Source organism: Equus caballus, chromosome 15, assembly GCF_041296265.1.
Source record: "Equus caballus isolate H_3958 breed thoroughbred chromosome 15, TB-T2T, whole genome shotgun sequence".
NCBI classification, from domain to species: domain Eukaryota; kingdom Metazoa; phylum Chordata; class Mammalia; order Perissodactyla; family Equidae; genus Equus; species Equus caballus.
Window position 1 is genome coordinate 15,168,754 of NC_091698.1, and position 12,464 is coordinate 15,181,217.

At 56.7% G+C, this 12,464-nt stretch overlaps 1 protein-coding gene across 3 annotated transcripts; it reads left to right on the plus strand.

Annotated features, from left to right (window-relative positions):
• Positions 1–1,184: 1,184 nt before the first annotated feature.
• Positions 1,185–12,171, plus strand: LOC138917795 (ral guanine nucleotide dissociation stimulator-like). Of its 3 annotated transcripts, XM_070235960.1 has the most exons (16): positions 1,185–1,385; positions 1,788–1,898; positions 3,555–3,665; positions 4,531–4,724; positions 5,322–5,429; positions 6,094–6,284; positions 6,431–6,735; positions 7,507–7,722; positions 8,089–8,192; positions 8,702–8,771; positions 9,541–9,609; positions 10,050–10,124; positions 10,699–10,725; positions 11,097–11,218; positions 11,424–11,527; positions 11,867–12,171. In XM_070235960.1, exons 1-16 carry the CDS (start codon positions 1,248–1,250, stop codon positions 11,926–11,928), a joined length of 2,007 nt encoding a protein of 668 aa, XP_070092061.1. In that variant the 5' UTR covers positions 1,185–1,247; the 3' UTR covers positions 11,929–12,171. The 3 variants fall into 3 exon arrangements, with proteins under 3 accessions (XP_070092061.1, XP_070092062.1, XP_070092063.1); XM_070235961.1 differs by lacking the exon at positions 9,541–9,609 and having other exon boundaries at positions 1,211–1,385; XM_070235962.1 differs by lacking the exons at positions 1,185–1,385; positions 1,788–1,898 and adding an exon at positions 2,986–3,151.
• Positions 12,172–12,464: the final 293 nt, after the last annotated feature.

Here is a 12,464-nt window from a genome sequence, read left to right on the forward strand (position 1 = left end):
AGCCAGCCGCACCCCACCTGCTGTCTCTCCTGCTCGTCCTCCTCCTGCCTCCTCCCCTGCTTGGATCCTTGTTCAAGAAGAGCAGCCTGGGCCCCTTGTCTTGGGCTGTAGACTGATCTCCCTCAGGGAAGTCCCTTTTCTGAGCATTTGAGAGTCATGAACACTTTCGGTGACCACCCCAGTTTTCACTCTTCCCACTGACTGCCAATTTGCTCCTCCCTCCCTCTGGCCCCCATTATCAGAGGATTCAGGACATCTCTCTAGAGTCCCCACATTCCTCTCTCCCCGGGCCTGTGGAGGAAGGGGCAGCCTCCAGCATGGAAGCTGTCTGCACCTACCACCCTGACCCCATGGCTCATGATGGAGAGTGTGACAGAGACCCCATGTGACAGAGAGCAGCATTCCTGGGTGCTGAACCAGCTGATCCACCATGTGACCCCGAGGGGCCTCTACTTCCTGGTCAGGGACAGCCTTTTTGTCAGTGGTGAGTGTTCGTGCTGAGCTGGATTGACAGTGATCGTTACTTATGCCTGTTCTGCTTTATTTCCTCTCTAACAAGTCAGCCCAGGTTCTGAGTGGGGGACACAGAAACCGCATATGTAAAAAGTTTCAACTTACAAACGGAGACTATGTAAGTGGATTTGTTGATCCCAATAAAAAAAAATGTGAACTATCTCACTATTAATTTTTATATAGATTGCCTGGACAAATGGTAATATCTTGGTTATAATGGGTTTAAATATACTATTAAAATTAGTTTCACTTGTTTATTTTTACTTTTTTAAATGTGAGTATTTAAAAAACTTTAAATTTCATAAGATAGAGTGTGAAATTCTACTGTTGGACAGCACTGTTCAAGACATGAAAATAAAGCCCAGAGAAAGTGGTTAGGGACAATTTTTCCAAGGAAAGAAGTCAATCTGACCCACGTGGCAAGATGCAGAAAACACTCATACACACACACACACACACACACACTTAGAAAGTAAGACCAACATCATCATAGAGTTGAACCACTACTTCTCAAGTGGCAAGAGGTTGCAGTCCTACATTGCAGCCAAGATCCCAGAGAGGTTTTCGGTGGGTTGATTGAAGGAAGGGGCCCAGGTAAGGGAAACTTGAGGAAGTGACCTCACTTCCTTGGAGACAGACCCCAACAGAACTTAGCACACTGGTCTCCAGGTGCCCACATTCTAGACATAGCATCCTATTGAGCCCACTTGAGTGGTGACACTGAAGACAAGAGGATGTTCTCCTGTTGTCTCCTGAGTTGTGGAGGCTCCGGCTTCAGGAAAGCCAAGAAAAAGAGACTTTTCAGTCACTATAGACACTGGCTTGGCCCTCACCTGCACCGCCTCTGTCCAACTGGCAGGAGGAGCACTCAGGTAATACAGGGAAAGCCAACTGGGTTAGGCCACAATTGGATGCCACCCACACACCACTTTGAGCCTCCTTGTGTGTCGGGGGGGAGTGGAGTGAGTGACAGCGCTGCAGAGCGGGGACCCACCGTGAGCATGAGACATTTATTTGGCCTTAGAACCCTGGCAGTGTGTCATGTTCCCAGCCTAGGTGGTGGCTAGCAGGATGGGAGAGTGAGTGCTGGGGACCAAGCTCCTCTGCCCATAAGTTAGTCCTGAGCCCTCCGGGTGTCATCTCATTCCCCCCCTGGCTGGAGGTCTACGTAGATGCTGCTGTGTACATGATCTGTGCCAGGGTTTCCTCCTGTGGCCAAGTCGAGGCAGGCCCCTGAGACCTCCCTGCCCAGCTCTCGGGCACTGTCTTTGCAGAGATGCATGCAGGAGGCGGTTGAAGAGCTGGCAGATGGCTTCGGGTACTCCATCTCCCTGGACCGGGCGCAGCTCCACCCCGCCAACAATAGTGACCAGGGCTGCTCTGAGGTGAGAGTGGGCACAGAGGGGTCTTCCCACCCAGAACCCTGAGATGACCAGGGCCGGCCCAGAATCCAAATTGAAACTCAGGTTCTCCTGCCTGTCCTTGGCCGATCATTCCCTCCATTCTCTCCTATAGAGCCTCTACATAGGGCAACTGAAAACATGCACACTTGCTCCCCTAGTTCCAGAGATATATGATACAGGCAAAGAGAGAGATGGAAACATGAGGAGGGAAAGAGGGAGGGGGCTGAAGAAAATGAGTAAGAAGGAAGGGCCAGGCTTTTTGTTCTTAACCCTTGGTTGTGTGCCATCCCATCACTTTGGCTGCATTCTGCTGTTCAGAAGCCACTTCCTAACCACTGTGTGGTTCCACAAGAATGCACACAGCAGAAGACAGTGAGCACCGGGAGCTGTGGTGGAGGCTGCCCACCACATAGGCCGACACGAGGCACTTGGGTCTGATTCTAAGTCAAACAGGAGACCATGCAAGGTTTCATGCCAGTGAATGGAAATATCTGAATTTCCCCTAATTTCCACCTCTTAAAGGTGCAGAGCTGGAACCCAGGCCTGTTTTGAGGGCTACTCCACACTACATCCCACCCCTTCTTGTCATTCATTCATCTCTAAGTGTGTGCATCAGATACACGGTAACCAGACCACAGGTGTTGTCGCTATTGTCTGTTCTACACCTGAGGATGTCCCGAGGGAGATATTTCTGGCATTGTCCCCATCGTGCAGGTTGGGTGATTGAGGAGCCCCTGGGAGGCATGATGGCATTTCCAGGACACAGAGCTTGTAGGAAAAAAGAGGTCGGAACTCAGCTGCATGTCCTCAAGCTTGAACCCTGCTTTCATCACAAGGTCCTGTGTTGGGATCTGTGCTGGCTATTTGTGTACAGTTCTGGAGGTGACATGGGCAAGGAGGGTGAGCAGCCAAGATCCCAGAGGGGTTTTCAGTGGGTGTGATTGAAGAAGGGGCCAAGGTAAGGGAACCCAGAGGTAGTGACCTCACTTCCTTGGAGACAGACCCCAACAGAACTTAGCACACTGGTCTCCAGGCGCCCACATTCTAGACATAGTGTCCTACGGAGCTCACTTGAGTGGAGACGTTCAAGAGAACAGCATGTCTTCCTGTTGTCTCCCGAGTTGTGGAGGCTGTGGCTTCAGGAAAGCCAAGAAAAAGAGACTTTTCAGTCACTATAGACACTGGCTTGGCCCTAACTGCACCGCCTCTGTCCATTTGTCAGGAGGAGCCCTCAGGTAACACAGGGCAGGCCAACAGGGTTAGGCCACAACTGGGTGCCACCCGCACACCCCTTTGAGCCTCCTTGTGTGTTAGGGGGGGAATGGAGTGAGGGACGGCGGGGCAGAGCGGGGACCCAACCTGGGCAGGAGCCATTTGCTCGGTGTTGGAAGCCTGACAGTGCGTCGTGTTCCCAGCCTAGGTGGTGGCTAACATGATGGGAGAGTGGGTGCTGGGGACCAAACTCCTCTACCCATAGGTTAGTCCCGAGCCATCCAGGTGTCATCTCATTCCCTCCTTGGCTGGAGGTCTATGCAGACGCTGCTGGGTACCTGATCTGTACTGGGGTTTCCTCCCGTGGCCAAGCCGAGGCAGGCCCCTGAAACCTCCCGGCCCGGCTCTCGGGCACTGTCTTTGCAGAGCAGCACACAGGAGGTGGTCGAAGAGCTGACGGATGGCTTTGGGTACTCCATCTCCCTGGACAGGGACCAGGTGCACCGCACCATCATCAATAACCAGGGATGCTCTGAGGTGAGAGTGGGCACGGAGGGGTCTTTGCACCCAGGCCCCTGAGATGACCAGGGCAGGCCCAGAATCCAACCTCAAACTGCCGTTCTCCTGGGACCCTAACAGGGCTGTCCCCCATGAGTGTCCCACAGTCTCACAGGAATCTGGACTTCCGCTCCTCCCCACCAGCTGCATAGGAGGGTAGGAGGGCAGTCTTTGCATTTCCCTAGGAAGATTAGAGAAAACGTTGTTGTCGTTGTCACTTCCCAATAGGCCCTGAGTATCTTTGAATTTTGCCTTTTTTGGAAAATGGAACCTCGACAACGAGGGTCTCCAAACTCCCTTTAATGTAAGAGAAATAACCATCAGCGTGTTTTGGAAGCCAAAGGGATTCTCAGAGTGTGTCACTGCCTTGTACACTGTTTCCAGACCTGGGAGGGGTGGGGTGGCTGCATAACGTTTCCCTCCAGGTCGGGGCCCACTGAAGCCTCAGGCAGTTAGAGGGGCTGGCCCTCGGCCCTCACTTTGGGCGGTTCTCAGCTCTGACCCACAGGACCTAGAGAAGCCACTTGGCATGCCTAAGCCTCTGTTCTCCTCTGTGGAGAGGGGTGTCTGTTGAGGATTCACTGGGCTGGTGCTCTGCACAGACGGAGCTCTGTTGTCCCTCAGCGAGCAAATGGCCTCGAGGGAGCTCAGTGTGGAATCCTTCGCAGGACCAAAGTCAGATTGTACTTTGAGAGCCCAGAGCCTTGCTGAGTGTGGGAGCTCATGTGTCTCCTGTTGCAGATGTGTGGGAGGGGCTAGGAGTTCCTGGGTCAGCTGCAGACCTTGATAATCCTGGTGGTTTGAAGTGGTGGTCCTGACCCTGTGTCCTCCTCATCCCACCCAGAGTGAAGATGAGTCCACTCTGTCTGTCACTGAGGCCTGCAGGATGCGTGCCCTCCAGGCAGGCGTGATGCAGAGGCTCTCAGAGTCTGTGCTGCCAGCCTTCCCCAGCAGAGTCCTCTGCAGTGTCACCACATCCCTCTGCAGCTACTCAGGCTCCAGCACAGCCCACCAGGTGCTGGACCAGCTGTTTCCCAGGTGACTGCCCACCTCCTCCTCAGCACAGTGGTGACTCTGCCCACTGCCAGCTGTGTGTCTTGTCTTGGGAATGTCACCGCATCTCTCTGAGCCTGAGTTGGCTCCTCTGAAATGTGGAGTGGCAGAGGATGAACTTGCTAGGCTTCTCCCAGGGATGAACGGGATCAGCCCTCCAGGTGCTGCCCTGGTGCCCGGCTCTGCAGAGAGGGTGGTGGGCCATGCTGTGGTTGCTGGTGGTGATTATTTCTCTGTCCCCCACGGAAAGTAGTCTTCCTCTCCCTTCACTGGCTTGTGGCTTTTTGAGTTTGGAAAAGCACCTGGAGAGCACCCTGTCAAGGAGTTTGAGATGCCATCCAGCTGGTCCTGGTGCTTGTCCTTGGTGTAGCCACTTAGGGATCTCTAGGGCCACAGAGGGGCCACAGGCCCACTCAGACACCTGGGGTGGTTCTGGTTGGAGTTCATTTAACAATGTCTATGAAGGACGTACGGTGTGCAGGGCATCTGGACACACTAAGTGTCACTCAATAAATGAAGCAGACAGCCTCCCTGGGCCTCCTCTCTAATCTGAGAGTCAGTCACACTTGACATCATTCCTAGGTCCCATCTACCCTCCATCCCGGGCGATGCCCTCATCCCCTTTGGGACACATGGAGGCAGCTTGGCCCATTGTGTGCGGGATGCTGGAAGACAGCACCACCTCCCAAAGTGAGTGGTCTTTGGGTGCAGACGGAGGGCCTCCTGTCTCTAGCAAACAGGGTGCGGGGAGAGGATGGAGGCTGCGGCTAGGTCAGGCCTGGGAGAACCCTGCATCTCACCCATCTTGTGATTCCCATGGGAGGGCTGAGTTCTGGTGGCTTCCACTCCAGCAGGACTGGACTCAAAGAGAGCTATGCATGGGTCCCAGGCCCCCTGAGAACTGGAAGGGAGGCTGGGCTGAGTTGCCTCCTAGAGACCCAATCCCAGCAGAGTCCCAGCTCCTTCTGCCTCCCTTTCTCCACATCCACCCCTTGTGAGCGCCACCACCAGGTCCATAGTAGGAGGTGCGTGAACAAGCTGCTCACAGATCTGCTGGAGTCTTCATTCCAGTGGTCCATTTGCATGGAGGGCTGGGGTGGGCTGTGTCCAGACCCTTGGGGAGGAGAGTGTCGGTGGGAACAAGAGACTCTCACAGACTCTGTGTTCGGCCTGCTGGATGAGCAGGCCTGCCACAGCCAGGACAGCCAGCCAGGGCTCAGGGCTGGGATGGGCCCCTCCTCTGGAGGGGGAGGGGATGGCACAGGGGCCCAGATGCTAACAAGAGTGCCTTGGGCGGGCAGTGTTTAAGGAAAGGCTGGGCCACTGACTCTCTGGCCCATCTGCCTCCCTGCAGTGCTATCTATTTCCTGCTGGGAACCTGGCTGGGCCAAGGGCAGGATTGCAGGGAGCGCCTACAGTTTCCATGCTGGACCCTGCAGCTGGCCACTCTGCACGTCAGCTTTGGTGGCTCACATGTGGAGGGCCATGCCTACCTTCTGCCAGGACACCTGGAGCACCTGAAGGCCATTGAGGCCAAACAGAAAGGTGAGGGTACTGGAGTCTGAGAAGACTGCCTGTGTTGAGGTTCATGGGCTAGAGTTCCCTTAAAGGCAGTGGAGTCCTTCCTGTCTTTGGAAAGGCACAGAAACTGTCAGGTGTGTGGGTGAAACTTTCTCCTTATCCTGCTGCAGAGCCAGCTCCAAAGCTCCTGCCACATCCAGAGCCAGAGCCAGAGCCAGAACCAGCCCCTGGGCTAGAGCCATCTCCAGCTCCAGCCCCACCACCCATGGCAGAGCTGGAGCCAGCGTCACCTGCATCGGACCCTACAGGGCTGGAGGAAGGGGCACCATTAGCTTCAGCCCCAGTGCCAGCTCCTGAACTAGAGCCCACTGGACCCTGGGCTGTGACCACCGAAAACCAGCTGCGGGAGGAGAAGCTGAACATCTTGGACTTCCCTCCCCGGCTGGTGGCAGAGCAGCTGACAAGGATGGAGGCGGTGAGCAGTGGGGCTTGCAGGGCAAGGGGCCCCTGCCTTCCTGTGCTGTGAGCTGCCCCACACCTGCCATTCCCTGATCCAAAATCTGATGATCTGGGTTCACATTCCTGCTCCCCCGTTACCAACACTGCGACTTGGGCACTTTCTTAACCCCAAGCACTCGCTGTCCTCACGTGCACAGCAGAGCCAGACACTAAGGGCACCTGCTGCACGGGGTGGCTGTGCCGATGAATGAGGTGGAACAGAGAGGAAGTTGGGCAGGGTCTGGCCTTTTGGTGCAGGAGGGAGCTCACTGAAGTGCTGCCAGGTCCTTGGGCCGATCACGCGTGTGCCCAGGGGGCCTTCAAATCCTCAGCACACATCAGGCATGTGATGTGTACTGACTCCAGCAGAGATAATCACATAAAGCCGGTGCTTCTCCCTGCCTCGGGGGAATGTGCATGGGAATGGGGAGTGGGACCCGAGGGGGACTGCGATGGGTGGAAGATGTCCCTTGGGGTGGGCTGGTGAGGGCTGTTTTCCGGAGCTTGGAGGAAGTGAGATGGGGCTGGGAGCAAATGCCCTCCCTTCTGCACAGCACTGTGTCCCAGTCATCTTGTGCTGACACCTTCAGTGGACACAGACAAAACCCAGGGAATCCCACACACCTCAGAGATCACATCCTCTGCTTCCTGAGCTCCTGCTCTGTCCTCAACCCACCTGGGACTGTGGAGGATCATGGATGCCAAGCTGGGGTGAGGCAGTGCTGGCAACACTCTGAATCTTCCCCAGGAGCTGTTCAAGAAATTGGTGCCTGCCCACTGCCTGGGCTCCATCTGGTCCCAGCGAGACCGCAGGGACCGCAAATTCCTGGCACCCACCATCCGTGACACTGTGGCACACATGAACACCTTGGCCAACAGTGTCATCGCTACGTGCCTCGGGGCCCTGGGCATGACAGCGCAGGACAGGGCCAGGATGGTAGAGCTGTGGATTCATGTGGCTGAAGTAAGTCATGGGAGGCCCATGGAGGCCCTGTCTGGAGTCATGGGAATTGCCTCTTATTTCTCAGCTGTCGATATTGAAGTCTGTGGTCTGAGTCCCTGCACTGGCCCTAGACACTCCTGCCAGGGCCACACTGACCTTGACTTGAGGTCCTGGTGGTGGCAAGCTCACTTCCTTCCTGTGCTCCTTCCTTGTGTTCAGCTAAAAATCCTTGTGCCTGGCAGTGTTACTCCTCAGGTCCCAGGTGTGCCCTCCCTGGGTTTCCTGGGCATCTGTCTCATCCAGGACAGGAGAAGTCCATGAGGGGACAGAATCCAGAGCTGGAGAGCTCCAGCCCCCACTCACAGCTCAATCTCTTCCCTTCCCTAGGGGTGCCTAGGCCTCAGAAATTTCGCATCCTTCCACACGATCTTTTCTGCTCTGCAGAGCCCTGCCATTAAGCATCTCAAACACACCTGGGGACAAGTGTCCAGGTGGGTAGGCTGCCCTCCATCCAAGCACCACGAGGGGGAGGTGGACCCTGCACCCAGCATTGGGTCGCCATGGCCCCCGCAGTCAGCTGAGACCACCTGGGAGACAGTGAATGCCTGGGACATGGACTGATCCGGTTCCTGGGTCTCTGAGCCTCTCAGGGCCCTTAGGCCAGCGGTTCTGCCCAGGAACTCATTTCCTTCAATATCAGATCCTGACTTGAGCCCAGTTGGAGATTCTCAAGTGTTTCCTTTGCAGCAACAGAAATCTCCATCCAACTGAAACCAAGAGTGTTCAAAACAGATCTGTGTGGTAGATATGGGAATGGAGGCCCCAGGTGACAACAGGAGAGGCCCCTCCCCAGTCCAATGGGGACCTCAGGGCTCAGAGCAACCCAGTGAAATCCCTCATCCAGGCCCCAGGCTGTTTGGGTCTTCTGGGATCTCAAACAAACGGATTTGACCTTCAACCATCCCATAATCTTTCTTCCTTTCTTTCCCCACTCCCCCAGGGAGAGATCCTACACCTTTAAGAAGTGGTGCAGGGGACAGCAGCACGTGAGCAAGAGACTGTTCCTGAAGGTAACCTGGGGCTGGAGATCTGGGAGGAGGGGTCTGCGAGGGGGCCGGGAACATCCTGAGGGCATCCTAGGAAGTGAGGCTATGGTAAGGCCGTCCTGGGGTTCAGAGACCCCTGTGCGTGGGGCAGGAAGGAGATGCCACATGGCTCCCCCAACACCCTCTGCCCTCTCCCTCCATGTCTCAGTTTGGCTATTGTTGGGACACACTCTGGGAGTGCAGAGGTCAGGACCGTGGTCAGTGGTGGGGCAGGGCGAGGGGTGAAGGCAGCGGGGACAGGGACTCTGGCTGGGAGGGAGAGTGACCTCTCCTCAGTGGGTCCTTGAGCAAGTCTCTGCCCCTCTGTGGGCCTCGGTCTCCTCCTCTGGGAAATGGAGGGAGATGACATGGTGCAGGCCTCACGGTGGGGTGATACCATCCAAGGGAGGACAGGAATGGGAGGAGATTTGTGCTGGCTCCTCCTCGAGAGCTGAGGGGAGAGCAGTGATGACAGTCAGATGACAGGGAGTCCTCAGGAGAGCCCTGGAGGCAGGTGGAGTTCTCCCCACTCTTTCCTGATGAGGAAAGAGTCTCAGGGAGGCCTGGGCAGGCCCAAGGTCACACAACAGTGAGTCCTAGAGCCAGGACTGGTCTAGAATCAGAGCACCCTGGAGGTGGGAACAGCACAGGCAGCAGGGGACTGGAGCCAGATGGCCAGGGTCTGAGGTCAGGGGCCTTGAGGGACATGTGGAAGGGAGCAGGGCCTCTCTGACCCTGTCCTCGGCACTGACAGGAGGCGACCACCGTGTTGGCCACTGCACAGAGGGGCCGCCATAGAGCCCGGGAGAGGCAGCGGCAGCAGGTGAGGGTGCCTGGGGGAGAGGTGCCCAGGAGTCAGAGGAGAGGGTGCTCCCCCTCCCAGCTAGAGGCCTGCCCCACGAGAGGGTCCTTCCTCCTCCAGTGCATCTGCTGTGGCTGTCGAGCCTGAAGTGCCTGCAGTGGCAGTGAGCAGGAGGAGGCCTGGAAGGGCTGGGAGCAGGATGGTTTTGGGGTGGGGAGGGGCAGGGGCCACACCCCCTGGGATTGGCCCACAGCCAGCCCTGGGACGTGACTGGGGGAGTTTGGTGTTCCTGGAGGAGAGGGGAGGAGGGCATTGTGTGTGGTGGGGGCTCCTGAGGGTCCTAGGCTACTGTACATGGGAGCCTGGGGTGGGCAGGTGGCTGGGGTAAGGGGTTTCAGGGGAGGGTTCATGGGGGCACCTGAGTGCTGGAACTCATCACCATCCCCACCTTGATGGAGCAGGGTGTCATCCCCTCCCTCGAGATGATCTTCAGTTACCTGGAGCTGCTGCATGATGAGACGGATTATTATGTGGAGGTGAGTGAGCCTGGAGGTGGGGCCCTGGGATCAGGCTCCTGAGGGTTTGGGAGGAGAGAGTCCTGCCTGAGCCCTGAGCTCTCACACTTGGAAAGGTCCTCTGCAGAGCCTCCCAGCCTCCTGTGGAAGCCAGGGCATCAGGCCCATCTCAGCAACGAGTGATGGGAGGCTCTGCCTAGGCCGCCATCCAGGCTCCCTGGGCTGCTGAGGCTCAGAGCTGCCTGGCTGTGTGGCCGCAGGAGGTGGTGTCTGAGCTGGACTCAGCCTCTCCCTCTGGCCCTGCCCATGAGGGAAGAGAAGTCGGACCCCTCCCAGTCAGGAAGCACATCAGTGGCTGAGCTGTCCCTTCCTGCCTGAGGCCTCAGTCTCCCCACGTGTCATCAGAGAGGGTTAGATTACAAGGTCTCAGCTCCTCTGCCCCCAGGTCTGGAGCCCAGAGCCTGGCCCAGGTCCAAGACTGGTCTCTGGAAGGGCCTGCCCACTGGCAGCAGTGCAACACTGGAAGAGGTGGGATGGGGGCTAGTTCTGGGCTAAGGGGGCTGTTTCTGATGGACTTCGGCTGTCTGCCTTCCAGGGCAATGTGCTCAGCTGTCGGAATGAGGTAAGGAGCTGCGGCCTCACTGTGGTGAGTGTGGGTGTGTGGGAATCAGAGAGCTCCCCTTTCATAACAAGCCCTCTAGCTTGATCCCTGGGGTCGGACATTTATTTGCAGAGTTCAATATACAGAGCTGGGGATGCTACGGCATTGGTGGGTAGGGGAAGGGCTCGCATCAATGACCCCTTCCTGGTAGAGGATCTATTTCGGGCCAACTGTGAGAACAGGCACATCCTGACTGGAATTGCAGGGAAGGAGAGTTCCCAAGTTGGCAAAGGCCCCACATTGGCTCCTTGTCCCCCTCCTCACCCCCTCCAAGAGCCCTGCAGGGTCCCCCACCTAGGCCATGTCTCCATCCTGTCCTTCCTCTGTCCCAGGAATTCAAATTCATCAAGGACATCGAGATGGTCCAGAAGGCTGCAAATCTGTACACCGTGCAGCCCGATGAGCATTTTGGGGCCTGGTTCCAGGCCGTGGAGCCCCTGAGTGAGGAGGCGAGGTGAGGCGGGGCCAGAGTTGGGGGAGGGCAGGGCAGACTCTCTCTGCAGACCAGCTCCAGTGTCCATGGCCGTGGCTCCATGGTCAGCCTCAGATCTGGCTGCATGGTGACCCCTGGGGCCCTGGGACTCCAGCTGCTGGGAGGCTCTGGGAGGCACAGCTCAGGCGTGGCTCCCGGGAGCCAACAACTCCACTCTGTCCTGTAGCTACAGCCTGTCCTGTCAGCTGGAGCCACGATACCAGTGGACCAGAAAGATTCGACTCTTCTTCACAGACAGGAAGAGCCACTCATCTTCCCGCCCAGGGCTGAGTGAGTGTCTGGACTGGCAGTGGCTGAATCCAGGGGCTCAATACAGATTCAGGCCAAGTCTGGGCCAGGGGAGTCGGACAGCTGTGGTGCTGGGGCCCCAGCTCCACCGCTGAGCAGTCCTGTCACGGGTGATTCCCTTCGCATTTCTGGGACTGGTTTGTTTCTCTGTGAAGTGGGTGACACTAAATATCAGCCCCTGTGTCAGAGACATGGGGTGCTGTTGGCTGACTAAGCACTCAGCACCGGGGCTGGGGCACAGGGTACAGTGGGTGCGGGGAGGGGGGAGAGTATGCTGTGTTTCTGGGGGAGGCCCCCTAGGAAATTCCTCTCTCTATCCAGACACCAGGCCCCCAAAAAAGAACCCAGTGGTGGTGGCAGATGATGCTCCTGAGACCAGCTGAACTACAGCAGGGACACAGCGGGGACACTCAGGTTCATGGGGCCACCTCTCAGAGGCTGATGTGAATGAAAACTTTGTGATCCATTTCCTGGGGTCCCTGAAGGCAACAAGGGAGTGGACGATCCCCCCATCTCCCTCACACATTTTCCCCAGCGCCTATTTCCTTCTTTGGAGGGGCCATGTTTTTGTTGTCAATGATAAATGCTAAGTTTGGGTATTCTATTAAATTTCTGTTTTTTTCTCAGCCTGGGAGTGGACATGTGGTTCTTTCACTCTCTGTGCTCATGAAAATGTGATCCAGAATCTCACATTCCTCCTTGAATTCAGAAACCTCGCAGAGTCCTCAGCTCAGGGCATGTGGTGAAGGAAGAAGTGCCAGTGCCGTCCCTGGCTGCTGAAGGACAGTCCTGTGTCCCCCTCACTCAGAGGACAGGATCATTGCAGTGTGGTTCACCTGGTCCTGGAGCAGAAGCGGCCCCTCCGATCTCCCGGGGCTGAGACGTTGGAGGGACTTTCTCTGGCAGAACAACAGCCACG